Source organism: Ipomoea triloba, chromosome 4 (genome assembly GCF_003576645.1).
Source record: "Ipomoea triloba cultivar NCNSP0323 chromosome 4, ASM357664v1".
Taxonomy (NCBI): Eukaryota; Viridiplantae; Streptophyta; class Magnoliopsida; order Solanales; family Convolvulaceae; genus Ipomoea; species Ipomoea triloba.
This window is the reverse complement of record NC_044919.1, coordinates 3689759-3716661: the sequence shown is the minus strand read 5'-3', so window position 1 is coordinate 3716661 and position 26903 is coordinate 3689759. Positions and strand designations below refer to the sequence as shown.

Here is a 26903-nt window from a genome sequence, read left to right as displayed (position 1 = left end):
CCTTAGTATTTGATATGTCCTAATTGCCATACAATATTATGTTATCGACTTTTGTGCTTTCCATACACAACACCAAAAGCCACTGGAAAGAATATGGGAAAACCCTATCACTCCCACCCTACCCAAAAAAAAAAAAAAAAAAACACCACAACACACAAGAAATGCAAATTTCTCCAATGAATCCCCCACTTTTAAAGAATATGCAAAACTATATCTAGCATGATAACCCTCTTTGCTACCTTGTTTTTTTTTTTTTTTTTTTTTTTTTTTTTTTTTTTTTTTAAAGCCTTCCCTGATAGACTTTGTCTTTAAAATCCTCCTAATAACTTCATAATTCAACATGCACTGGAATTTGTATTTTCTCATGAAACATGGTGCAGACAACATATTATAATCACAGCATAAACAAAACAAGGAAGGATCCCTAAATCTTCAACTAGCTATATAACAGCAATACAGTATAAAAAGAATATAATTTCAAACTTTGAAAGCTATGACAGGTCAATGAAGCAAGCACAAAACTCAAAGATACCTTCAATTTCAGTGGCATCCCCAACCAGTCAATAGCCAATGTAACTAGGATCTCCTGTATATTCTGCAATTTGCTCAAGTCTTATAATTTTCCTCCTTTCAATGCCTTACTTATAACCCAACTCTTATATGACTAGTTAGCCAAGAAATTTGTTCAACTCCCTTTGCATTTGACTCATCTCTACTACATTCTGTCCTTTCACCTGTCCCTTGATCTTTCCTCCCTAATTTCCCTATCCCTCGATACTTCATCTCTACTTTCTCTACGGTGTCTAACACTAGATGAATCTTTATTGCTGTCTTTAATCTTCAACTCCCTCATACACTTCTCCTCTTCTACAAAATCCAACTCTGCAACATCAGATGCTTGGACAATTACCTCCCTGTCATCACTGGAAAGCCTAATGATCATATTCCCACCGCTCTTCACCTCCACAACCTTTCCTTTCATTCCAATTTCCCTACCTCCAACTATCCTTATGTTCTTGCCCACATACAATCCTTTCCCTTCCTTTTCCCCTCTTTCCTCCTTTCCATTGGCATTCATTTTCTTATCACTCTTTTCTCCACCATCAACCTTATGCACTTTAGTATCATTTGGTAATTCAGCAGTAAATCCAATCCCTTCCTTTGCAGACCATCTTTTATACTTTCTCACTTTCACATCCTCTTTTGCATTGCAGCCTATGCCTCTGCCTTCACTCCAACCATAACCCTTGAGCAGAGCAGCTCCAAAGCCCTCCACGGGCATATCAGTAAACTCATCCAGCAGTCTCATCAGATCCTCTTTCAGCTTATGCAACATGGGATCAACATTAGGGTTAGGGTTTTCAAATTGATCTATTCATTGCATGCACACTGCACAGCTCAAATTTACAAAAATGCAATCTCAAAGTATCAAACTCGTTTACTTGTGGCAAGTTTCAACAACAGAATACATGCTCAGTTAATAATCTGATTTTGCAACTAGAGTAAGCAAAAAATCTTTATAGCTGCCATTGGCGAGCTCTTCGATCCTGTTTGGTAAATTGAACCGATACTTTCGAAGGTACTCTTGTCTGATTTGCTTCATGTCCGCTTCGGCTCGCGTGACAATGACTCGACTCACAGCAGTGTCATTTACCTCCGCTCTTAATGAAGAGCCCAAAACCTTTAAAAACATAGAATAGATGTTGTAAGAAAATAATTACAAGAAATGTTATGTTCTTTGTGATAAATCATACTGACCTCACTGAAATATGCGTGAGGTGTGCAAAGGCACTGGACTGCACATTTTAAAGCAAATTCGGCTTCAAGGTCCTGCATGAAAAAACGAAATATGACCCCCAAAACCAAAAAGAAGATCATATAGTTTTGGCAAAAGACAAATTCTAAATTGATACCTTATCCAAATCCTTGCCCCGAATGAGTCTGTAATGCTCGTATATTGCCTTGAAATGCATCTTGCTACTTGTGGTTAGTACTCTCAAAACATCTTCGTCCTGAAGAATATTGTTCCTACTACACCTTATGGCCCTTTCAAACATCAGGGCATCAGACTGTGCAATGTCTTGATCAACTATTGGACCTTCATACCGATATGGACTAACCAATGCAAAGAAAAGCTGTTTAAAGAATAAAGATGACTGTTAACTACAACAAAAATGAATTATGTTTCCTAAAAATCTAGTAAACAAAATTTCAGTAATTCCAATTTTGTAAGTGATTCAACATTCTTGAGATCAAAGTATTAAATTAAACTGACCTTTCTTTCAGGGTTTGGAATGTAGGAGGCAATGTCATCTTCTATGGAGTGTTCAAACAGAGAATGATAGGCTCTTTTGGCTCCCAAGAGCTCATTGGAAGACCTTGTGCACGCAGTTTCTATGATGACATCGTGCAGTGGCCCATTCCCATTCACCAATGCCTCATTCAACAAACGAGCATCTCTTTCCCAGGGATGCATTGCATATAGCACCACTGCATCCTGAAATCAATTAACATGGCACTGTCATTACTCCCTTCCAGGTGAACTAAATCACATTTTATTTTATTAGTTTGATTAGTTTTACCATGAAGCGTAAGAATTCTTGACGAAGATGGAGCAGATGAAGACCATTCCACTTCTCAAATTGGCGTTCATCGTCGATAAACATCTCTGGAACGACACTTTTCCTGTATGCTTTCCTCTGCTCTGCATTCCATTTTCCCAATACTGATACCAATGGTTTCTCATCTATGCCAAACCCTAACATCATCCAAGAAACGTAAGACATTGGCCGAATTCTCCCCTAACATCACCAAAATCCCAAGAAACGTAAGACATTCCCAAATTCTCAATAATTGAATTGATCAGCATACCTGACAAAGCCTTGGTGAGAACCCTCTGTTCGTCGAAGAGTGCCATTGAAAGTGCAGCAGTCGAAGTCAAAGAGGTCTGTCTTCGTCACAGTAACGGGAGGTCTGTCTTCACAATCTGCATGTCAATCCAAAACTCATGAATTTAAAGTGTAATAAAAAGTAAAAACTAAAATATTTGAATAGTATATGATCTACATATACTGAAATAGATGCAACTGTATATATATTAGCTATAGTTTAACATATTGTATATAATAGCTACATATATATATATATATATATATATATACTGGAATCAACAAAATAAATAAATAAGGGTATGAAATGGCTTATGTTTTTCCTTTGTTTCCAAAGATTTTGTAGCTTTAGTTTAGTACTCTTCTTTGTCAAGACTCAATAAACATGATTTGTAGCTAAGTAATCATAAAAATAAAGAAAAACCAGAAAATAAAGTAAATAAGATACCAAAATAAAGAAAACTCAGAAATTACTACTTCTGTTTAAACTAAGAGATCAGAAACAATTTGTATTTGGGCACATAAAGATTAAAGGCATAGCAAAACACAATGAAATAAGGCAATAGATTGGACAAATACTGCAAAGATAAAGGCATACCCGATGATTTGCACTGTTTGAAGCTTTCGCGTGAGGGCGGTATGGCGAGGGACGACGATGACTCCGGTGAGGTGAGGGACTGAGAGTCTGAGACGCAGATCGGCTATACAATTTCATATAATCTTCGCCGTAGCAATTGCAATTAATGCACCATAGGATATTTCCCGCCCAGTACTAAACGTTGTCGTTTTGCGTTTTGTCAGGATTAGTGGTTTAGGCCCTTAGTCACAGTCCAGCTTCTCATGTAGGTTTAAAAAAAAAAAAAAACGGCGCATAATAAAAACTTAACAATCATTAAGTATACATATTTATTATTAATCCCACCAGTCATGCGTGAATTAACAGCCGAAATATGAGAGTCAAAACTTAAAGGACTTGAGGAGTAAATTTGCAAAAAAAAAAAAAAAAAAGGACTTGAGGAGTAACAGACTAACAGGCACTGTAGGGGTATTATCGTCCAACCAAAATCCAGGGGCAGCAGAGAAATTCAATGAAGAAACCGCTCAACGAAAAAGCAGGAACTGAAACCTCTCTATTTTCATCTCTTTTTTCCACAGACAACACAACGGAAGAGCAAAGAAGCAAAGAGGAAGATCAGAACGAAGAAAGCGAAAATGGCTACACTTAGGCTACCAGAACTCATTCCTTCTCCAACACAAGACTGCGAAACGCTCATGAAAGCATTCAAGGGTCTCCTCCATTTTTCTCTGGTTTTCTTACAATTTTTTTACTTCGCTTTCATAGGATTGAAGCATGGTTCATTACAGAAATTCTCTCTTTTTAATGCTTATCTTTGGAATAAAGTATAGACACATGGAAATTAGTGTGGTGTCCTTGTTTAGGACTGGGAACTGTGGAGAAAGAAATCATAAGGGTTTTGGGGCACAGAAATGCAAGCCAAAGGAAGCAGATCAGAGAAGCCTATCAGCAGCTGTACAACAAATCCCTTATTGATGATCTCCGCTCAGAGTTATCTGGTGATTTCATGGTATCATTGGTTCTTTTCTTATTTCAGAAATGCTATTTGGACTAACATTTTTCTCTTTATATTGAATTGGTTGACTAGAGTTATTCATTTTTGGGCACAATCAATTTTGATTCTAAAGGTCCAATCTAAGGACATTAACTTACTAGGGTGATGATTGTATAGGTTCCTTTGAATAGTTTTGGGTTATTTTCCAGAAGTTTATAGCCTAAATTCATTTTGATGCACACATTTGAAAGAGTAGAAATGAGGAATTACAATTTTTATGAAAATGGATGGACTAGTTTAAAAATGTATTAGGTTCTAGCTGCATGTCTTCTTGTCAGTTGAATGGTATGTTTTGTAAGTTCTTATGGGATAATGGGAATTTGTAGTTGTATGCTTACACTTCTTGCTTGAGGTTCATCCTCTTGTTATGCTATAAAGTATTGCATTAATATGTGTCCAACTTATAAGACTCCTTTCTCTAGTTTTCCTTTTCCGGATTTTGCTTTTCAAATTGGAGAAATTAGAAATGAAAATGGATGGACTAGTTTAAATATGTATTAGACTCCTTTCTCCAAATTCCCGTTTCTCCATAAAATAGAAAACTTCTTCGGTTAGTAACCGTACCCTAGCTTTTTGAAAGAAGAATATAAGTGTATGATATAATGTACTTATAAGAGGATGTTATTCCCCGACTTTTTAAATTTTCGCTGAGTAACAGGAAGCTGTGATTCTGTGGACATATGACCCTCCTGAAAGAGATGCAAGGCTGGTAAATAAGGCTTTGAAGTTGAGGAAGGAAGGCATAGAAGAATTACAAGTAATTGTCGAGATAGCCTGTGCTTCATCCCCTGACCATCTGGTTGCTGTAAAGCGTGCATACTGCTCTCTTTTTGATTGCTCAATCGAACAAGACATCATGCGAAGCATCTCTTTGCCCTTGAAGAAGGTAAACCCATAAAAACACTCAATTTTTGTTACTTACAACTTCCTGTAGAATATAATTTTCTTGAAAACAATGTTCTTCATTGCATGTTACCGAATGCCATATTTTGAAATATTATCAAAGCTTTTAAGGGGTATTTATGTATCTAGTGAGGAATATATGACATATTGACATCTCCCGGTACCAAATCTAATGTACCACAATCTTCTGATAATATATATCTCTTCAAAAAATTTGATACTCTTGTCCTGCAGATCCTTGAAAAAAAACCTTTGATCTGTACTAGAACATCTAACGATGTGTTCCTCTTTTTTTATTATATTCATTTAGCTTTATGTGACATGCTGTGCCTATGTGGGACAGGTTCTGGTTGGTTTGGTAATTTCCTACAGGTATGACAAAGAGGTGGTGGATATTCCTACTGCAAATCTAGATGCTGCTAAGCTTCATGAAGCCATCCAAACACAACAACTGGACAATGATGATGTTATTTTTATACTCAGTGTGAGGAATTTTTTTCAGCTTAGGGCATCTTTTTTGTGCTACCAACAAAACTATCGATATTCCATTGATCAGGTTAGTTTTTTGAACCACCAAGTATTTAACGAGTTCTCTCAGGAGCTAGGATTGTTTCTTGCTTCTCTCTCTCTCTCTCTCTATATATATATATATCTATATATATATATATATATATATATATATATATGTAGACACACACACACACACATAGATTTGTCTTTTAATCCTTACCTAATATTGCAGCATATTAAGACTTGCGGCGAAGGCCCTTTGGAATCTATCTTGAAGTTAGCCATCAGGTGCATTGACTCCCCAGCGAAACATTTTGCTGAGGTAACAAAAATCAGTAAACTGATTACTTTATTTCACTTCTTTTCTATACTCGACCTGTTTTGTCTAAAACAAATATGCTCTAAAATCTGATATTCAGAAGTTGGAACATTAAACAAATTCTCCTGTCTTGAACTGATCTCTCTCCATGTCCCCCACCAATCGTGACTATTTGGCTGAATTCTTTCTGCTGTGTTAAGTGATCTTGAACCATATTTTTGCTCATCTGTATGAACATAGAAACAAGGGTGGTTCATGCCCAGTAACTTTTTATTCTCGTTTGCTGACTCGAATAGACTTTGCTGTTACGTTTTCCAGGTTGTGAGAACCTCGGTGCTTGGGCTAGGAACGCACGGGGATTCCCTCACCCGAACCATTGTAACTCGCGCTGAGATTGATCTGGCAAAAGTTAGAGGGGAATATGACAAGATAACCACATCTTCCAGTCTTGATCAAGCTGTTGCAGATGACACATCAGGGGACTACAGAGATTTCTTGATGACCCTCCTTGGTGCCGAAGTGTAGTTTTCTGCATTTGCCACTTTGAAGACGGCAGTTAAGTCTGATAGTTTACCAACATTTCTTGAATTACAATATCCTCTTGCTAGATCAAAAACAAAATTTATGGGGAAGACACTTATCTTTTTCTTTAGCACTTTCTTAATGCACTGCAACAGTATTTTCTTCAAAGGTATACACAGATATTTTTAGGACTTGAATCCTTAACCTTAATATTATCGGATGAGAGTTGGGAGTCTTGGGCATCTTTAAATGAGAAGGAGTTGATTGGTAAGCTTTTTAAATTGTTTACATTTTTTTGCATATTCTATTATTATTTTTTTTTCGTAAAGTAGTGTACACATTTAAACTGTATTAAATCCATTTAATCTTATGGTTTGGGTGCTATGAACAATTATGACATGGTTTTTATGGTCTCTTTTAGTCCTGTTGGTCTGTAAGCATATTTATTTTACAATTGCAACATCAAAAGGAATGTTTGTTAGTTGTTACTATAGTTCTCCCATGTGTGCAGCACAGAGAACTTTGCAGTTGTAGAAACATGAAACAAGAAGCAAAATCTGTTCACCATATTTGCCTTCTTGGCAATAGGAGACTGAAATGAACCCATTCTGGTTTGATTTTAGTTGTGGACTTATGTATATTGATAGTTTATGTAATAGCTTTTGTAGTTACTGTTTAATTATAGCTTCATTTCTGTCCTTTTCTTTTTTTTTTTCTCAAATGAGTATGTATACTCATTTGTAATATAGCTTCATGTAATACTCATTTATGTCTCTTTAATGAGTATGTATTTTTTATTACATGTATAATTATTTATTGGCTCATGTAACTATATGATGGCATTTTCTTGCTCAGAATATAGTGTTTATATCTTATCAAACATGTATAATTATTAAAAACAATATATATTCAATATATCATTTATTGGCTCATGTAACTGTAGTGTTTATAAGTAGGCAAACATGTATCATTTAAAACATAGTCAATATATATTCAAACATATTACTGCTACTTGATCTTAAGAACGAATTAAGATCAAATGGTACTGACCTAAAGATATTCCAAAAAAATATTATCTATCAATGCATATGAATTCCTAAATTTAGTGTAGCAGATTATATCACATAGTACTAACCTAAAGATATTCCAAAAAAATAAAAAATCTAGGATTTAGATAACCTCGCGTATTTGCAGCTCCTTTTGAAGACAATTTTTCGTGCGGTAGTGCGGTTAACACACAAAAGACTCAACCTTAAGTGTAGAAATGGCGCAGTTAACCTTAAGCATTAAAATGACGCATCTTAAGCACGCAAACAAAGCACCTTAAGAAGGAAAATTACGCACCTTAAGTTTCACAACTGACGCGCCTTAAGCACACACATTACACATCTTAAGAAGGAAATGCACCTAAGGGAGAAGGATGACCGGCAGTTGGCATTTTTTTTTTATTAAAATTTATTAACATAATTTTTAAATACAAATTAATTTGACAAAAGGACCAAATTACAAAATTATGTACCTAATTTGAAAGTATTAATAGTCCATGACTAAATGTGATACAAATTACATAGTCATACACATAATTTGATAATTTTATAATAGTCAAGGATTAAATTTGGTATATATATTGTACTCATGTGACCAACAATGATATTTTAAAAAGGATATGTGTCAGCCCAATGAGTAGTAACATGCTAAACAAATCATTTATGACTCAATTGAACATTTTTACTAGGGACTTTAATGATTTTTTTTTTTTTTAAACTTAATGGGCTCAATTGCACCATCCCGTCTATCCACCAAACTTAGGAGGTTAAATTTACCTTTTTCAATAAATTAATATGGTTGGCTCAAATTAATTAAATCAATAACTAAAAAATTTTAAAATTAAAGAATATGTAGTATGATTTGCTATTGAGCATATGTCATCACATATTGTTATCTCATTCTTTATGGCAATGTGAGTATCACAAAGGAGCATTTATTAGTTTGCTCACGATGGTAACAATTATTTGCTATAGGCCATGATTTTTCTCTCATCTTATGGTTTAAATAGTTATATTTTTTGACTTCTAAATATAGCATTGCCCGGAAGGCGATAAATCATAGCACTAATTAGAGATAACACCACTAGGATAGTTTCTCCAATATAAAATTGACTTTGGTCTTGTTTGGTAAATGGCTATTGGCTGATTGGGTTTGCTGTTTGGGTTAGAAGGTATAATTTGTTAATAATATTAGCTGATTGTAAAAAGTTGGCTGATTGGGTTGACTGTTAGCTGATAGCTGTTTGGTATAATTTTTTTTCTCAAAAAGCTAATTGAAAATGCTACTTTGTGTAGCCTTTTGAATTTTAGTATTTTAGAGTTACAAAAAGCTTATTAACCAAACAACTAGTAGTGATCAAATAAGCCAAAATTAACTGATAGGCTGATTATTTACCAAACATGACCTTTGTATGTTTAAAAAATCACTGGTATTTTGCTATAGAAATGATTTCACATGAGTCTTTGATATTGAAAGAAATCTCAAATCTAAGTATTTAAACAAAATAATAGTCTCTAATATTTACGGAGTAATATAATTTTACCCATAAGGTAAATTAAGAGCACTAATTCTTACTATGTCACCCTTTGGACTAAAACCTCAATTATGAGTATTTGATCAAAATGTATCCATAGGCTCTGAGTCAATTCCCATTGTTATGATCAAAAACTTATTAGTTTTTGTGAGAATATACTCTTTGAGTTTTAAATCTTCCCTACTTGAGGAATTGCATCACTTAGGGCAAACATAATGAGTCAAATGTTAGAATTTATTATCCACATGAATATTTTATAAAGCATGTGTGAAGGAGAAATTACCAAATTATATGTTTTGGTAGGGCTATTAGCGAACAGAGCTTTCGACAAACTACTCGTGTTCGAGCTCGGTAAGCGTTCGTTTATGTTCGTTTATTAAGGTAAACGAACATTAACAAACAAAATTTAGAGCTCGGTTAATAAACGAACAGAGTCTGAACAGTGGTAAGCTCGTTCTCTAAGTGTTCGCGAACAAGGTCGTTTGTGTTCGTTTAGTAGTGTTCGTGAACAAGCTCGTTTGTGTTCGTTTAGTAATGTTCGCGAACAAGCTCGTTTAGTGTTCGTTTAATAATGTTCGCGAACATGTTTACAAACATATATATATATATATATATATATATATATATAATTGTTCATGAACATATATTATTTATTGTTCACGAACAATTTGTGTTCATGAACATGTGTAGGTGTTTGGTTATTAAGTGTTCACGAACGTGTTCATGAACATGTTTGTGAACTTGTTTGTTAACGTTCGTGAACGTGTTCGCGAACGTTAACGAACACTAACGAACGCTTAACAAACGAACACGAACAGGATTTTCAAAAACCTTAACAAACGAACACGAACACGAACACTCTAAAATCCTTAACAAACGAACACGAACAGTCTCCGTTCGTTTATGTTCAGTTCGTTAACAGCCCTATGTTTTGGGATATCAAACATCATATAATTCTTGAATCCAAATATGACTCACTTCATATCCTAATTAATCTCCTATACACCTAGTACGTGGTAGTATTGAATATTTTTTAATATGCATTTCTATCCTTGGTATATGCAATTTCTTTTATTGTATCACCATCGTAGCGTATCACCACCAATGAACATGCACATACATTATTATATCTCATCAATACTACAGGCCAATGTATATAAATATGTCATGGACCAAAACACATTCAAAAACTTAAATCACGTAAATAATCTGCTTATAATATGCCCCACAATACCAAAACACATTCAAAAACTTAAATCACGTAAACTTAAAGAAGCTCGGTCGTTTGCTGCTACCATACCACACCGTCGCCGGAATACGGAAACCGATCGCCGTCTTCAAAATGGTGGGTAGTTACACTGTTTTAACCACGTCCGCGCCCCGCCCGACCTCGTGGCCGGGCTCCGACCAGTCAAGGTCGAGGTTGAGCACTAGGCTCGATCGACCTCGGCTGCCAAGGATCGAGCATTGTGCTTGGCCCTGGGGCCTTAGGGGTTTATTGGACCCACCTTGCTCCACTTCATCAGGTCGATTTGCTCCAAACCCGTTTATAATATATTCATCAATGTGTAAATCTATATTAATAATCCCGAATATCTCAATGTGCCCCTTGAAAGTGGTCTAGTAAATGGAGCATTTGCACTTGAAATTCTTTTGTAGGGATCGGATAAGGAATTTGGTTGGGTCTGGGTGGGTTCATGCAATCATTAATCATGATCATTGACATAAAATTCATTTTTAGTATAATAATTTTTTTTTGTATTAACATATTAAAAATAAATATTTAGTGTACTAAAAAATGAACATTTATCAATGATCAATTTACAATATGGACCATAGTCCATATTATAATTTGTTGAGTTCATAGGAGTTAGAATATAGCTTTTTTATGAAATTGTAATTCAACCGTTCCAACTTCTAGTAACTCGTGTATTTTTTTTGTTTTACCAAATTAATTGAATGCCTAAATAATGATTATTTAGTGTTTTACATTACATTGAATGGTGATTTAAATTTGATTTTTCTTTTTGAAAGTGATTTTATTTTTCTTTTTAATTTAAATTGTAATTCAACCGTTCCCACTGGTTTGTCAGATGTTAGAGGGTTCCTCTATGATTTATTCTTATGTTGGTTGTGTTCTTCGTGATTGTCTTGCTCTAAAACGATTATTTGTTGAGATGTCGTTTTACTTTGTTTCTAGATCAACGAATACGCTAGCTCACGCTTTAGCTCGAGCGGCAGCTTCTCAGTCTGGTCCTCGTAGTTGGTTTTTCACTATTCTGGATTGTATTCAGTATTTGATTTTGAGCAATTAATACTAGTTTTCCTTGGTTTTCAAAAAAAAAAAACATAACGTTTCAAATATAAATGCAAGTATTGTGATATTAAGTAAACATGGTATAATTATTAATATTTAATAATAACTAATAGCCCCAGATATTCTTGTCACATGGTCTATATATATTAAAAATCAAATTAATTAAACTAAGCAATTGTTGTAATGTAAAACATTAATTTGCATTGATTATGCATTCAATTAATTTTGGTTTTTTAAACAATAAATTTAGTATTTAAATTAATTCGGTAAAACAAAAAAAGGGTCACACTTGTGTGAGGCCGTCTCACGGATCATTATTCGTGAGACGGGTCGGGTCGGGCCGAAGAACCATGCAAATGTCACACTTATATGTGCAAATGTCATACTTATATACTCAAATATAACACTAATCAGGAATACAATTTTTGTTACTTATAAGAGAAAAAGTATTACATTTACCCATATAAGTAACAAAAATTTTATTCATGATTAGTATTACATTTGAGCATATAAGTATGACATTTGTACGTATAAGTGTTACATTTACATCTTGACCCGACCCGTCTCACAAAAGTTTTTGCCAACAAAAGGGTTACACTTGTGTGAGACCGTCTCACAGATCATTATTCAATAAAAAAGAAAGTTAATGAAATTAATATTTGCAATAAAAGAGTCAGAACTTAAAGTTTTATATAGTTTTTTTGGCTAAAGTGTCATTTAGCACCATGAATTATATCGAATTATTCATGCAGTACTTTGAACTTTCATATCGTATATATCGAGTCACAAACTAAAAAAAAAAAAAAAAATTCACCTAGAACTTTTAGCAGGTTTCCTTGTCTTCCTGATGGCATGGCGCAGGTTTCCCACTGATGTGGCATTTCTTTTAACCTTATGTTGTCCAAGTAAGCATTTACATATTAAATTTTTTTAAAAAAATATTATATTAAAATAACGAGAATTTTCTTCTCTTTATTTTCATAATGTATACTTTTTCAATTTTGCATTTCCAATGTTTCAATTTTTTTTTTTTTTTTTTGTAGAATTTATATTTTTTGGCTAATTTTTTGTTTAGTATTTTTTCAATTTTTCAAATTTATAGAAATGCTTTATTTTCATAATGCATTCTTTTTTTAATTTTAATTTTTAATATGTAAATACTTACATTGACACATAAGGTTAAAAGAAATGTCACATCAGTGGGAAACGTACGCCATGTCAACAGGAAGACAGGGAAACCTGCTAAAGTTCTGGGTGAATTTTAATTTTTTGGTTTGTGGCTCAATATATACGATATGAAAGTTCAGGGTGCAGCATGAATTATGAAATATAGTTCGTGGTGATATATGACACTTTAGCCTAGTTTTTTTAAAAGTATAATTCTAGTGTGTTAAAATAAATTTTTAAACATGAATATTTTTATTTTTAAAAATAATAATAATAATATTATTATTATTATTATTTCAAACGCAGCAAATCAATGAAATTGCCAAAGACCTTGTGATCTAGTGGCATCCGGTATCCCGGTTTACACTCTCACATGGATGATTGGAGTGACTCTTTGTGCTTCAGTAGATTGAGAAAGTAGCTATGAATAGATATTACATTGTAACAGAGTCATTAGTACTCAAAAAAAAAAAAAACAATGAAATTAATATTTGCAGTAAAAGAGTCAAAACTTAAAAGGACTTGAGGAGTAACAGTCCCTGTAGGGGTTTTATTCCAACCAAAATACAGGGGCAGCAGAGCAATTCAATGAAGAAACCGCTCAATTTTTTTTATTTTTTATTTTATAAAAGAAACCGCTCACCGAAAAAGCAGAAACTGAAGCCGAAACCTCTCTATTTTCATCTCCTTTTTCCATAGACAACACAACGGAAGAGCAAAGAAGCAAAGAGGAAGATCAGAACGAAGAAAGCGAAAATGGCTACACTTAGGCTACCAGAACTCATTCCTTCTCCAACACAAGACTGCGAAACGCTCATGAAAGCATTCAAAGGTCTCCTCCATTTTTCTCTGCTTTTCTTACAATTTTTTTTTTTTACTTCGGTTTCATAGGATTGAAGCATGGATCATTACAGAAATTCTTTCTTTTTAATGCTTACCTTTGGAATAAAGTATAGACACATGGAAATTAGTGTGGTGTCCTTGTTTAGGACTGGGAACTGAGGAGAAAGAAATCATAAGGGTTTTGGGGCACAGAAATGCAAGCCAAAGGAAGGATATCAGAGAAGCCTATCAGCAGCTTTACAACAAATCCCTTATTGATGATCTCCGCTCAGAGTTATCTGGTGATTTCATGGTATCCTTGGTTCTTTTCTTATCTCAGAAATGCTATTTGGACTAACATTTTTCTCTTTATATTGAATTGGTTGACTATAGTTACTCATTTTTGGGAACAATCAATTTTAATTCTAAAGGTCCAATCTAAGGACATTAACTTACTAGGGTGCTGATTGTACGTAGGTTCCTTTGAATAGTTTTGGGTTATTTTCGAGAAGTTTATAGCTCAGCCTAAATGCATTTTGATGCACACATTTGAAAGAGTAGAAATGAGGAATTACAATTTTATGAAAATGGATGGACTAGTTTAAATATGTATTAGGTTCTAGCTGCATGTCTTCTTGTCAGTTGAATGGTATGTTTTGTAAGTTCTTATGGGAATTTGTCGGATCGGGCGGGGAAGCCATTAGGGTTGGGGATTCAACCTTTTTGGAGGAACTATTGCATTAATACGTGTCAACTTATAAGACTCTTTTCTCTAGTTTAACTTTTCCAGATTTTGCTTTTCAAATTGGAGCAATTAGAAATGTACAAGTGAATGTATTCTTTGTTTTTCTTTCTCCAAATTCCCGATTATTGGTTCTGATTAGGTGGGAAAAGTCTAACTAGAGGGGTTGAATATACTTTTCTAGCAATTTAAAAATTAATAAAACTTTGGTAATTTCAACTCCAAGTAACAAGATTAAATAAATAGTCAACTTAGGGTGCACAACGGAATATAAGTAAGTAATGTGTCATAATTAAAACCACGTAAAAATTTAAGAGTTCTTTCACATGCAATATGTTGGAAACTTTTGAAATAGCTCAAATAATAAGCATGTAAATTTTGGTTAATATGCAAACGTGGGAACTATAGAACCCAAATGAGTAAATGCAAGCAGTATGAAATGGGTTACGAAATAATTATGCAAGAGTATATAAGATAAGTCAAATAAGGAGTCTCATCTTGCATGCACATGTGATACCACAAAATTCAAGATGATAAGAATAATAATATAAAAAATAAATGGCTGTGCAAGTAAGGAGACACAAGGATGTAAAGTGGCTCGGAGGTGATTGTAATCCTCCTAATCCACCATTCTCCTTTCAGTTAAGGGGAGAATTTCGCTGTTTTCAATCACTCAGATACAATAATAAACAAGTGTCAATCTAGCACTACTTCTACAATTCTTCTTATCCTCCTAATCCACTCTTCCCCTTTATGGCAATCCTTCAAATTATTTCTCCAGGGTCATCCTCTTCTCAATTATAAGAGGTCATCCTCCTTTTCCTTAAATCAATTGCTACGTCGATCAGCGTCAACCTCTTCCTTCCTGATTTGCAAAGTCATCCCCTTTAATTCACTAGGTCAGCCACGCCTTGGCTAGATTTGCCTCTTCCTCAGCTTAGCTGAATTTGATTTGTGAGAGAATTCATTCTCCCCGTTGACTTCTTAATTTTACCCGTGCATTTGCCTTAAAAGATTGTCACGATGCATGGTCATTCCTCCACTTGTTCTTTTGTTGTTTAGTGGAAATAGAATATTTTCAAAGACTTATATTTTCCCAAATATCTATGAAAATTGGCTAGACTTGGATTTCGGAAAAATACCTTCACTCAAAATAAAATTAGGATCTACTAAAATTATATTTTTGGTTCATCAGAACAATTAAACTTTATTCCTGTGTCTTCATAAAATAGAAAATTTCTCAGGTTAGTAACCGTAGCCTAACTTTTTGAAAGAAGAATATAACAGGGCGTTTGGTTGGGAGGAGGGAATTAGGGTGGAAAAGAATTGTAATTCGGTGGAATTGCAATGGTATGCAGAAATAGGAGTACAGGGAATTGAAAAGTAAGAGGTGACAAAATGACTAAAATGCCCTTATGTTGTAGTAGTAGTAATAGTAATAATAATAATAATAATAATAATAATAATAATAATAATAATAATAATAATTCTTTAAAATAATAATAATAAGTATAATTATAATAATTCATTCAAATAATAATAATAATAATTCTTTCAAAATAATAATAATAATAATTATTCAAAATAATAATAATAATAATAATAAATTAAAAAAATGACAAAGGGTATGGGAGGAGGGGCAAAATTGTCTTTACACAAACAAATTGCCCCTCCTCTCCACCGAATTGCAATTCATGGGGGGTACCCCATGAATTGCAATTCATCATTTGGAGGGAATTGCCTCCAACCAAACACTGTAGTTTGGGAATTCACTGAATTGCAATTCAATGAATTGCAATTCCTCCCAAACTACATCCAACCAAACATGCCATAAATGTATGATGCAATAATGTACTTATAAGAGGATGCTATTCCCCGACTTTCTAAATTTTTGGTGAGTAACAGGAAGCTGTGATTCTGTGGACATATGACCCTCCTGAAAGAGATGCAAGGCTGGTAAATAAGGCTTTGAAGTCCATGAAGGAAGTCAATGAAAGCATAGAAGAATTACAAGTAATTGTGGAGATAGCCTGTGCTTCATCCCCTCACCATCTGGTTGATGTAAGGCGTGCATACTGCTTTCTTTTTGATTGCTCAATCGAAGAAGACATCATGGAAAGCATCCCTTCGCCCTTGAACAAGGTAAACCCATAAAAACACTCAATTTTTTGTTACTTACAACTTCCTGTAGAATAGTACTGTAAAAGCGTGCCGGCCCGCCCCACCGTGAACTTAATTTCTGGCGGATTTTGCAAGTCGGCTCGCGGGCTAGGGTTCATGCAACTCTAGCCCGCCCCACACAGGTTTGCGAGTCCAGCGGGCCTGTGATTTTTTTATTTTTTTTTTGGAATTTAAAGTTCAAAAACATAAGTATATATAGTCTACAAATACTAACATTGCAAATTTGCAATTCAACTTTATAGTCTAACAAAAATTAATATTAATTCAAAGTTTTTAAAAAAGTAAAGTCTATAAATAATATTAATTTTTTCGTGTTAAAAATTAAAAAAAGAATATATTATGTAAAATGTTATGTGTGTGTGTCAGTGTAGGTGTGTTACAAAGCAATGCAGCATATACTGCCTTCCTATGTATCATATGTATGTTTAATTTTTTTAAAATAGGGACTTGGCCCACGTGGGCTACAGGTCTTAGCAGGTCAAGCTTGTTAGTTTTGCTATTTCACGGGTTATCTTTTATGTAGTCTTAACACGTCCCACCGTGGGATAAATGTGGGCCAGTCCGCAGGCTTCGGCCCACTTTCACAGCCCTATTGTAGATAATTTTATTGAAAACAATGTTCTTTATTGCATGTTACCGAATGCCATTTTGAAATATTATCAAAGCTTTTAAGGGGTATTTATGTATCTAGTGAGGAACATATGACATATTGACATCTCCCGGTACCAAATTTTCAAATGTACCACAATCTTCTGATAATATATATCTCTTCAAAAAATTTGATACTCTTGTCCTCCACATCCTTGAAAAAAAACCTTTGATCTGTACTAGAACATCTAACGATGTGTTCATTATATTCATTTTAGCTTTGTGTGACAAGCTGTGGCTATGTTGGACAGGTTCTGGTTGGTTTGGTAAGTTCGTACAGGTATGACAAAGAGGTGGTGGATATTCCTACTGCAAATCTAGATGCTGCTAAGCTTCACGAAGCCATCCAAACACAACAACTGGACAATGATGATGTAATTTTTATACTCAGTGTGAGGAATGTTTTTCAGCTTAGGGCATCTTTTTTGTGCTACCAACAAAACTATCAATATTCCATTGATCAGGTTAGTTTTTTGAACCACCAATTATTTAACGAGTGCTCTCAGGAGCTAGGATTATTTCTTGATTCTCTCTCTATATATATAGAGATGAGTTCTGGTGCAGGAACCTTCTTTCGTTCGGTTAACTCGAAAAGATGCACCTTAAGTATTAAAATGACGCATTTTAAGTATACAAATCACACACCTTAAGTATAAAAACAATGACGCACATTAAGTACATAAATTACGCACATTAAGTACATAAACTACGCACCTTAAGTACATAAACAAATCACCTTAATAAAACCACGCACCTAAAGTTTTAAAATGATGCACCTTAAATATACACTTTAAGAAGAAAAACCACGCACCTAAAGCTTTAAGCCGACGCACCTTAAGTAACAACTAACTAACTTTAAGCACACAAACCACGCACTTTAAGAAGGAAAATTGCGTACCTAAAGTTTTAGATGGACGTACATAACTTTTTAACACTTGACGCACCTTAAGTCACACAGTACAAAAACCACTTACCTTAGATTTGACTTAAATGCAAAACGACCAAATTACCACGACACATTTTTTTAATCACTGTTAACTCTGGACCTTGATTTAGACAAGGTTTAACCGCACAACTGCACCTGAGACAATGGGAACCATTTCTATATATATATATATATATATATATATATATATATATATATTTGTCTTTTAATCCTTACCTAATAATGCAGCATATTAAGAGCTGTGGCGAAGGCCCTTTGGAATCTATCTTGAAGTTAGCCATCTGGTGCATTGACTCCCCAGTGAAACATTTTGCTGAGGTAACAAAAAGCAGTAAACTGATTACTTTATTTCACTTTCTTTTTCTATACTCTGCCTGTTCTGTCTAAAACAAATATGCTCTAAAATCTGATATTCAGAAGTTGGAACATTAAACGAATTCTCCTGTCTTGAACTGATCTCTGATCTCTCCAAGTCCCCCACCAATCGTGACTATTTGGCTCAATTCTTTCTGCTCTGTTGAAGTGAACTTGTACCATATTTTTGCTCATATGTATAAAACATATATCACTTTTTATTCTCGTTTGCTGGCTCGAATAGACTTTGCTGTTTCATTTTCCAGGTTGTGAGAGCCTCGGTGCTCGGGCTAGGAACGAATGAGGATTCGCTCACCCGAGCCATTGTAACTCGAGCTGAGATTGATCTGGCAGAAGTTAGAGGGGAATATGAGAAGATAACCACATCTTCCAGTCTTGATCAAGCTGTTGCAGATGACACATCAGGGGACTACAGAGATTTCTTGATGGCCCTCCTTGGTGTTGAAGTCTAGTTTTCTGCATTTGCCACTTTGAAGATGGTAGTTGACTCTGATATATAGTTTATCAACATTTCTTGAACTACAATATCCTCTTTCTACCATATGCTGTGAGCATTTCTTATAAGCTATTCTGACCTAATTCTATATATACGTACTGTCTAGAGCAAAAACAAAATTTCTGGGGAAGACACTTCTCTTTTTCTTTAGCACTTTCTTAATGCATTGCAACAGTATTCTCTTCAAAGGTATACAAAGATATGTTTAGGGCTTGAATCCTTAACCTTAATGTTATCGGCTGAGAGTTGGGAGGCACATTATTGCGTGAACTACGGTCCAAAACGACGTCGTTGAATTTTAAGAGTTAGAATAATGTACATTATGAATTAGAATAACATACATTATTTGTTATAATAATGTATATTATGTATTAGAATTAGAATAATATACATTATGAGTTAGAATAATGAAACTTTTGGGATAAGATAATATATATTATATGTTAGAATAATGCATTTTATGTGTTAGAATAATGTACACTATAGATTATAAAAATGTATATTGCATCGGGTTGGGTAAAAAAATTTACGTAATAGGATGTCGTTTTTTTTACCACGGTCCACACAATAACTATTGGAGTGGGAGTCTTGGGCATATCCCAAATCTCGCCACATATTTAGACCACTTGTCATGCACTCATGCGCCTTAGTATAGCCCACACATTGTCAAATTATACTACGAATCATGGATAAATGTTTATTTTCAGTATAATTAGCTTGGTATTAGCTAAAACAGAATAAATAGAGGAAAGAATTAACTTTGTATTAGCTTGTAATTGAATGTTTTTTTTTTTTTTTTTGTTATTTTTTTTAGGCTAGAATGAGTAGCCTATTTATACAAGCTGATCAATACACACTAACTCAATGGTCATTAACTCATTACACACATCATCACCATACTAACTCCATGGTATACTAACCCCATGGTCAATACTAGCTAACTTCATCATCATACTAATTTAATGGTCAATAACAATTACATAACTTTTCATATTTCATTATACACCTATTCCATAATATCCCATCAAACTTTAAATGATTTTTAAATTTTTTGATATAAATTGTTTTTAAAAGCCTATAAATATTTGTTCTACGTATTTTTATATACTCGTACAAAATTGATAAAAATTTAAAAGATTCTACAACAGTCTAAAATTTTTTGAATATTTATAAGTCTTAATTATTTTCACATATCATCTTGAACGTTTCAAATTTCATATCGTATATAATAAAAGTTGTTGGTTTTAGCACCTTGTGCTCAAATGACATGTAATGACTCTCATGAGATTGAGTCTCAGTAGAAGCGTTGTTGACTCTTTATGCTTCAACATGTTGAAAAAGTATAGATGAACAAATATTACAATGTAATAGAGTCAATAACACTTAAAAAAAATTGTTGGTTTTAGTAATGGGGTGGCAATAATTATTTTTTGAAGTTGTGACTTAGTTGTCCTCCATCTCCGATTTAGATGTACTTGGCTTTGAATGAACACATGCACAATAAAATAAAATAAAAATATAAAGAGAGAGAGATTTGCGGTAGCTGTAAGATTCCCACCTAACATTAAACAATATATATTTACAATAATGTTGTCATTATTAATCTTTACAGGTTGCAGAGTTTTTAACATAAAATACTGCCCTCTTGCAATTAAAAATGCTTTTGCAGGTTGCAGAGTTTTTAATTCGTCTATCTTGCAATTATGGCACCTAGATCCATAAGGCAATTCCCATTAAAAATGCTTTTCGTCTATCACACATTCACACACATACTAAGTGAGAAGAAGATCAGATCAGATCAGATCAGAGAGCAAATTGAACTCAATGGCTTGTGTAGCTGTAAACTCTCTTGTGAGAACTGTTGAGCTTGAGTTCTTGCAACCTCAACCTCGCCCAATCGTACAACAAAAGGGACTCATCCCTGGCAATGAAGACTTGATCCAATCTCTCCACCACAAGCTTGGTTTCTTGATAGAGCTGTTCGATGAGAACAGAATGGATGGTATTCAAGCCATTAAAGACTTGGAAACTAAGCTCAGAGATGTGGCTTTCCGAGTGGAAAATGAAATTGAATTCCAAATCGTACATCTTCATGAGATAGAGGAACATAAAGAGTTACTTGCAGGAATAGCAGGTCTTTTTGTGGAAAAACCACAAGGGAAACTACTGATGCCCATAGAAGTTGGGATTCATTCAAACTTGGTTGTATTTTGGAAGAAGCAATAAGAGACATTGATGCCATCCACAAAGAGTTATCCAAAGTGAAGATGGAGTATGCCGCAGCCGCCTTGCAAGGAATTGGAATTGGAAGGAAAACAACAAATACAGTAGTTGCCGCTTCTACCACATCTAGTTGTAGTGATGTGATGATGATGGCGAGGGTGGGGGATTCCTCCCATCACCAACAGAGCAGCAGCATAATGGTGGGGAAAGACAATGAGTTCCAGATTGTAAAAAAGATGTTAATTGAGCATTCAACAAGGCAACGGGAAATTGTCTCAATTAAAGGTATGGGAGGTATCGGCAAGACAACCTTAGCTAGACGACTTTATGAAGATCCATCAGTTGTCTCCCATTTTGACAACCGAGCTTGGGTTGTTGCCTCACAATATCATAATAAGTTGCAAATGCTCACAGATCTTCTTAAATCAATGGGTTGTGTAGTGGATAGCAGCACTGAAGAAGATCAGCTAGCACAACAACTGTACCAAAAGCTGATGCAGCAAAGGTACTTTGTCGTGATAGATGACATTTGGAGTGTCGAGGCCTGGGGTTCCGTCAAAGCTTGCTTTCCGGATAATGGAAATGACAGTCGAGTTTTGTTGACTACTCGCTCTGCAAAGGTTGCTACTATTATAGGCTCTAACAATGACTTTTCGCATCAAATGCAATTGTTAGAAGAAGGTGAGAGTTGGAATCTATTTCATGAAAAGATAAGCAAATGTCTGAGTTCTGAATCCGATATGATTGGGAGACAGATTGTTAAGAAATGCAAAGGATTGCCTTTGGCAATTGTTGTTGTTGCGGGTCTATTTTCTAAACTTCATACGCTAGATGAGTGGAAGAATGTCGCAGAAGCTCTAAATTCATCTGCAACAACAACAACAATTCGTGAAGAATGCTCAATGATACTCTCATCCAGTTACAATCACTTGCCTCACAGTTTGAAGGCTTGCTTTTTATATTTGAGCATATTTCCAGAAGATTACGAGATCCATGTTAGAGAAATTGTAAAGTTATGGATTGCTGAAGGACTTGTAAAGGCATCCAAGGATATGAGCTTTGATGCGGTGGCTAGAAGGCACATTCAAGAACTCAAGGATAGGAACTTAATTCTTGTAAGTCAGCCAAGTAGTTGTGGAAGAAAAGTAAAGACATTTAGAATGCACGATTTATTGCATTCTTTTTGTGTGAGTGAAGCTAAAAAGGAGAACCTTCTGCATGTTGTCTATGACTATTGGACCAACTCCCTTCAGAAAGATTACCGATGGGTAAGCATCCAATCAACATGGTTTTCCCCTTCAGCTTTTTATTATTTAAAAAACTGTCGATCCATCTTCCTTTTTAAGAGATTGTTTTTAGTTTTAGATTCGAAATTTGGCCGCCTATTAAGAGTACTCTATAATATTGATTGTCCTAGGGATAGGGCTTATCTTGTCCATTTGAGATGCCTATTGTCATGTAAGGAACCTTTTATCATTTTAGATCCATTTTGTAGTTGGAATCTTCAAACACTTTCAGCACGTAGTTTTTATAAAGTGAGCATTTTAGAGTTCCCACAACTACAATATTTGCGTAGTCTCAGCCCTCTGAGTGATTTTCCCATATTTTTTCATCAAAACTTGAAGAGCATTTGTGGGTTGATTCCTGATCAATGCACAAAAGAATTATTTACAAATATTCCATACCTAAAGAAGGTAGAGATTCTATGTTGTGAAGATGGTTGGAGTGATGATTGCATTAATAACCTTGCCTATTCATACCAGCTCCAGAGTCTGCATCTTCGTTGTCCTGAAATCGGGCCTCCATTTGTGATTCCAAATATTGACCCCCTTGATTGCTTGAAAAACCTTATGAGATTGAGGTTTACTTACTTGGTATTTGAGTGGAAGGCAATTAATATTCTAGGCAAGTTGTCTAAACTTAAGGTGCTAAGGTTAAGCTGCTGTAAGTGCATTGATGAAAAGTGGGAACTATTGGAGGAGGAGAATTTCGACCAGCTAATTTATTTAGAAATTGATTCCATTTATGGCCTAAAGCAATGGGAAGCAAGTGATTGTCATTTTCCAAATCTTGAGCGCCTAGTCCTTAAAAGGTGTACAGAACTGGTAACGATTCCAACTAAGATTGCAGACAATCTAAATTTGAAGTCAATTGAATTGGATAACTATTGTCTTCCTTTTGCGATGGATTCTGCCAAGGAAATTCAAAAAGAGCAACATGAGTATGGAAACGAAAATATGGTTATCATCCCGCTGGAACACACAACACAGGTTGGTCTCCCTCCCTTACTCTTTCTTTATTGGCTTCTTTATTTCACTTTCCTTAGTATGCTTTACTTCCTTTTACATGTTTTTTTTTTAGTACTACTGACTCTGTTACAATGTAGTATCTGTTCATAGCTACTTTCTCAACCTACTGAAGCACAAAGAGTCAACAGTTCCTTTTACATGTTTAATGTTTACTATGATGCTATAATTACATGTTCTCTCAATATTTGACTCTCAATATTGATGTGAATGACATAGATATATTGTGGTAAAAAGATTGATTGATTGAAAGGTCTGGTAGGTGAAACATGTATGTTTTGGTTGGGTTGATGATGTGATATATATAGGTTATGACCGTGTCTGGAATGCAAAATTAAAGAATGGTTAAATTTTTTGGCAACTCATTATATATGTTTTTCCTGGCAGCAAGGTGGCAGCTCCCTCACTCTTAGTTCCCATGTCAGATCGGCTCCGATAATCAGAAATGTTGGACAGGTACCGCGACGCTAGCTAGCTTAGCTTGTAAAATGCAACGCTTTTCATTGTTAATGATTCGGCTGGGTATAGTAGTACACTTCTCCCTCATAAATCTGATCTGGGCACTTTAATTTGTTGTGGCTTAGCTTGTAATGGGAAGTTTTCTTAGAACGGGTACGGTTTAACCAAAATTATTGCTTGCTGCGAGGCTTTAATTTATCCCGACTTAAATGGAGATGTATTAATAACGTCATCCGGCCTAGAGCTAAGACATACAGACGTACAATTTTAACTTTTGTTAATGTTTCTCTTGATTATTTTTATTCAGCTTTAGTTATTGACCACTTTAAATTCTGCTACTGAGAACGTTTTAGTTCGTCATGTTGGCAAATTAGCAAATCGTCATGTTTTGACACGGGCTTTAGGTTCTCAAGCTACTTCGAGGGAAGTGAGGAAATGAGGTCCGTGTAATCACACTTTCCTATAAATTTTAAATTTCATTCAAAGAAAACAAAGATTTAAACGCATGTTACTCTCCAAATTTCGACAAATAGATTACAATATGCATAGAAATTAGAAAATGATGATAAGAACCCTTTGAGTGTGACAAATCTCACCCCTCTCGATCAAGATTTAAACGCATGTCACTCTCTAAATTTCGACAAATGGATTACAATATGCATAGAAATTAGAAAATGATAAGAACCCTTTGAGCGTGAGTGCGCGACAAATCTCAACCCTCTTCTTCTTTTCTATCTTTCTTGTTTTTCTTTCTTTTCTTTTCTTTTTTTTTTGGTGGAAGATCTCAGTCCTCTTAAAATATATTTTCTAACAACGGAAAATTGTATTACCCATGTTATCGCTATGGAAGCCGTTTCTATATTAAATTGTATAGAGTAACATGTCACTCCTCCAAATTTAGACAAATGCATAGAAAATAATAAAAACCTTTTAAATGAGACAAATCTCGACACTCTTAAACAATGTACCTTAAGAAAGGCATCATATCTCGTTCGATTAACTACAAATAAAGATGCCCTTGAGTCAATGTACCTTCACCCCTTTGGTTTAAACCAAGACTCAATTCATCTGAATATTTACAGGAATTGACAGAGTACGGTGAACTCACGAGCAAAAGAAAGTGAAAGCTGTATTGATGGTTTTCATTCTTATGGTGAAAAATTACAATCTGAGTAAGGAAAGAGACGATCTTATATTGGCGAGTTTGGGCGGTTATAACAGACAATGTCTAGGGGGAATTTACACAATTGTCCTCTCAGATCTTTTTACTTCCACCACCTTTTTCAGCTTGGTCAGGATAGTCTTCCAACGGGAATACTCAATCAACAAAATATGTGTATTTACAAGTATATATGCTGAATTGACTAGCAGCAAGGTTTTATTAATGAAGCTCCCTGTCTGTGTTTTTGCAGGTTTAGCACTCAGATGATCCTTTTGAGGCTACCTGCCTGCCATCCTTTGTGATGATGATTACATAAATATGAAGCAAACTTTGCAAGTACTAATCACTCAAAACACAGAAAATCCTCCAAAAAGTGGAGTCGTCGCCGTCTTTTCTAGGCCCCATGGCAGAATATTGGGACAGGAAAGTGTAAACAGTCTATATAGGCATGCATTTTCAGGGTAGTAATGTCTGTGTTGAGCCTGACAGTGCCATCGAGCCCGATTCTGGCACTTCAAACCCCATGGGCAGCAGACATGGAGGAGAATACGCGTCAAGTGCGTTTCTTACATTTTCCTCCATCACACCATCCTTCTGGTCGAGTTCATCATTCGTCGTGGCATCCTGACAATCAAAGCACAAGAATATCTAAGTTGAATAAAACCTCATCTTGTTTGGAACAACTGAAAACAGTCAAGCAGATTTTTATTTTTCTTTTATGACCAGGGAAACACACAACTACTACTCAAAAGCGTGCACTAGGTAAATCCTGCCTTGTGACCTTAGCAGGCAAAAGATTATAAGGAGCAGAGGTAAACCAGCCTAAGTTGCTCATAACTAACAGACTCAAACCAAGAAAACCAATAAGGGACTTCCATGAAGAGTCAAACTTGTACCCTTGTAGTTACTAAGTTAACAGTCTGACCAACTTGAATGGGATTGGCCCCAGAGTCATGCAGATTTAACACCCCTTTTTTTGGGGGGTGATGAGGGCAACCTATAGCCACTACCCGAAGGTGTGCATTGGATAAACCCAGCCTAGCTAGTGACCTTAGCCGGATCACAAAGAAGTAAACCAGTCTAAGTTGTCCATAGCTGATCGGCTCAAACCAAGAAGGCTGAGATTTGAACTCGTGACCTTGTGGTTACAAGTTTGTATCCTTAGTCATCTTGGCTGAGTTACCCCGAGATTTAACACCCTATATTGCCAGTAAGGCCAAATAATCCACAGCGTTTTTGTTTTGTCTTATGTTCTGCAGTTAAAGCCAGAATTCCATCTAAAAATGGAGAACATGTACAAGGATGAATGCAGGTATGATTTACATGCCATTTAACTATATTTGCTAATTGGTTAATATACTATTCTCCATCTGGTCAACCAAAAAGGGGAAGAAAAGAAAAATGTAATCTTACCTGTACAGAGAGATGGCGAAAGCTAGGATAGAACCTAATCTTACAGTACTCGTTAAAGAACAAAGTGAGAATCATGAGCGGTATTGTGGCAAAGGAAGCTGAAGGCTTCGATTTGAGTCCAAAAAGACCAATCATAGTAATTTGCATGATGACGAGTGCAACAATAATGTAGTGATGAATGCATGGCCAGAACTGTCCGTGTGTTATATACACGTCTTCAATCTGTAACACGCATACCACCATCTATTTATCACATTCGTTACTGCTCGTAGAAGCATTACCGTTGAACAAA

At 35.0% G+C, this 26903-nt stretch overlaps 5 protein-coding genes across 5 annotated transcripts; 3 read left to right on the top strand and 2 right to left on the bottom strand.

The window, feature by feature from the left end:
- Nucleotides 1–730: 730 nt before the first annotated feature.
- LOC116014805 (protein MOS2-like) lies at nucleotides 731–1336 on the bottom strand. The gene has a single exon (XM_031254757.1). The coding sequence runs from the start codon at nucleotides 1334–1336 to the stop codon at nucleotides 731–733; it is 606 nt and encodes a 201-aa protein (XP_031110617.1).
- LOC116015205 (annexin D4-like) lies at nucleotides 734–3708 on the bottom strand. Its single transcript, XM_031255229.1, has 7 exons — nucleotides 3487–3708; nucleotides 2872–2986; nucleotides 2583–2758; nucleotides 2276–2497; nucleotides 1914–2135; nucleotides 1759–1830; nucleotides 734–1681 (listed from the first exon to the last, which is right to left on the bottom strand). Exons 2-7 carry the CDS (start codon nucleotides 2915–2917, stop codon nucleotides 1478–1480), a joined length of 942 nt encoding a protein of 313 aa, XP_031111089.1. The 5' UTR covers nucleotides 2918–2986; nucleotides 3487–3708; the 3' UTR covers nucleotides 734–1477.
- A 251-nt stretch (nucleotides 3709–3959) lies between these two features.
- On the top strand, nucleotides 3960–7061 carry LOC116015127 (annexin D3-like). The gene is made up of 6 exons (XM_031255139.1): nucleotides 3960–4176; nucleotides 4329–4474; nucleotides 5178–5405; nucleotides 5766–5978; nucleotides 6165–6254; nucleotides 6570–7061. The coding sequence occupies exons 1-6, from the start codon at nucleotides 4101–4103 to the stop codon at nucleotides 6774–6776; spliced, it is 960 nt and encodes a 319-aa protein (XP_031110999.1). The 5' UTR covers nucleotides 3960–4100; the 3' UTR covers nucleotides 6777–7061.
- Nucleotides 7062–13507: 6446 nt separating this feature from the next.
- LOC116017163 (annexin D3-like) lies at nucleotides 13508–19137 on the top strand. The gene is made up of 6 exons (XM_031257692.1): nucleotides 13508–13670; nucleotides 13828–13973; nucleotides 16308–16544; nucleotides 17483–17695; nucleotides 18406–18495; nucleotides 18798–19137. The coding sequence occupies exons 1-6, from the start codon at nucleotides 13595–13597 to the stop codon at nucleotides 19002–19004; spliced, it is 969 nt and encodes a 322-aa protein (XP_031113552.1). The 5' UTR covers nucleotides 13508–13594; the 3' UTR covers nucleotides 19005–19137.
- Nucleotides 19138–20872: 1735 nt separating this feature from the next.
- LOC116014803 (putative late blight resistance protein homolog R1B-8) lies at nucleotides 20873–24342 on the top strand. The gene is made up of 4 exons (XM_031254756.1): nucleotides 20873–21182; nucleotides 21266–22539; nucleotides 23035–23541; nucleotides 23965–24342. The coding sequence occupies exons 1-4, from the start codon at nucleotides 20873–20875 to the stop codon at nucleotides 24046–24048; spliced, it is 2175 nt and encodes a 724-aa protein (XP_031110616.1). The 3' UTR covers nucleotides 24049–24342.
- Nucleotides 24343–26903: the final 2561 nt, after the last annotated feature.